The following is a 1,738-nucleotide window of genomic DNA, read 5'->3' as shown; positions in this document are numbered from 1 at the left end:
ACACAGCTGAGACTAAGCTTTTCTGTAGTATATTGTAACTATTTAATGACCAAGACAAACTCTGCAGTTGTGTCTTTTTACATATCAAAGCACAGCTTGCTCCAGAAGTTAATGAATGTCTGTACTCCATAAAGTTTTTTTTTTTTTTGCTTTGTTTGTGATTAACGCACAAGGTGGAAGAGAAAGCCATAACTCATGTGTAAGTTCTCACACATAGCAAAACAGAAAATACTCAGGGTTTTCTACACAATCCTCTGATATGCTCAAATAAACGTGTATACCCCACCAAATTTTTTTCTTTTTTTTTTAAGAGTATTTGTTGCTATCCAGGTCTGCCTTGGATATATTAGATTATTAGATCTACACTCACATCCTGATCTTCCTACAACAATGGCAATGTTTCAATGGCAACATACACAGAAAAAATGTTTTCTTTATTAAAATGACTTTCAAATTTGTATTTTTGTACATGTAGCTCTTGCAAATTTTACTGTACTTCTTGTCTTTTAAAAGCAATGTTATCGTCATAGAAAGTGAAAATAAATCTCTCTAATATAGCACTGAATGTCAGTAAAAAATTGCCAGAAGTTCTTATCCTTCTCCACTATTTCAAAACGAATCAAAAAAGTTTTTTAAATTTAAAAATTAAAGTTAAATATTTTCTTTTGCAACCTTTTCACTTTTTTTGTTACATTTATTTTTAAGGTACCTATTCAGTTTTGGAAAAGAGTTTCAGTTTTAAAGTAGACAAGTCTGAGGCTTTAACCAATTCTCTTGGGGTTTTTGTAAGCGTAAGTATTCAAGTATTGAAACTAAATTTTATATGGAGTAGAATGTTTTGTTTGGATGTTCCAGTGCATGAATGTGTTAATTTTTTTTTGTAAATAAATTGATAAGAATAAGGAGTTAATACTTCTGTTACATATAATGCAGTATCTATCTCATTTCTTTTCCTATATTCAGCTTATTATGAAAGGTGGTAGCATGATGTTATATTGTTTCTTTGTTTTTTATGGTGATGATAAAAAGAGAACAGTTTGATGTGGACATTCAGTGTTGGAAAACGTTTAAATATATACAGGTTTTTTATGCTGTTAGTGTCATTAAGATTTCCAACTGCTTTTAGTCCCAATGACACAACATTTTCAGTGTCCTCATGACAAAGATTCTGATTGCTGTCTGTCCAGGCTAGGTTGGCAATCCCCAACACCTTTCCTGGTTTATACTTCTCTTCCTCTGGATTGTTACAATCTGGCTGATAAAAAACTAGTTGCTAGTTGGCAATGCTTGTTTGTCCCATACACTCAAATAGGCATATATTACCATGCACAAATTACAGTAGAAAAAAAGTCCCATTTAGGCAAAATCACATTCAGTCCAAAGGCTGCAGCCATATAAAGAAGAGATAAGTATAACTAAGTGTGCACCTGGAGCAAAGGATTGTCAGCTTACCCTATGTTAGAGAGTTAGAGATGGGTTTTGCATATCCCCCAAATGACACTGATTTGGAGTGAATTTTTTTAGATCCTGGTCCCTCTGTCCCTCTTTCTTTATCATGTGTCCCTTTTTTTGGGTGGATATATAAACCTTTAAATAAAATTGTATCATTTAACCTTTACAAATGTAAAATTCTGAAAAACTAATATAAACAAAATAAAGTTGTGGAAAAAGGTGTGAAATTGTAAAGTATAGGCTTTTGCCCTTTCAGAGCAGACCTGCTACCTAAATGTATTCGGAA

At 32.5% G+C, this 1,738-nt stretch overlaps 1 protein-coding gene across 1 annotated transcript in view; it reads left to right on the top strand.

Moving 5' to 3' along the window:
• The window catches only part of LOC140327661 (uncharacterized), a gene marked incomplete at both ends in the record, with an annotated part of 6,044 nt that extends 5,253 nt beyond the window's left edge, over positions 1-791 (top strand). Inside the window, 1 exon segment of the mRNA XM_072407029.1 lies at positions 706-791. Within this exon segment, the coding sequence (XP_072263130.1) occupies positions 706-791 (86 nt within the window).
• Between the last annotated feature and the right edge of the window lie 947 nt (positions 792-1,738).

This window comes from Pyxicephalus adspersus, chromosome 3 (genome assembly GCF_032062135.1).
Source record: "Pyxicephalus adspersus chromosome 3, UCB_Pads_2.0, whole genome shotgun sequence".
In the NCBI taxonomy this organism is placed as follows: Eukaryota; Metazoa; Chordata; class Amphibia; order Anura; family Pyxicephalidae; genus Pyxicephalus; species Pyxicephalus adspersus.
Note: the sequence above shows the minus strand (reverse complement) of the source record. Positions and strands in the feature narration are given on the sequence as shown.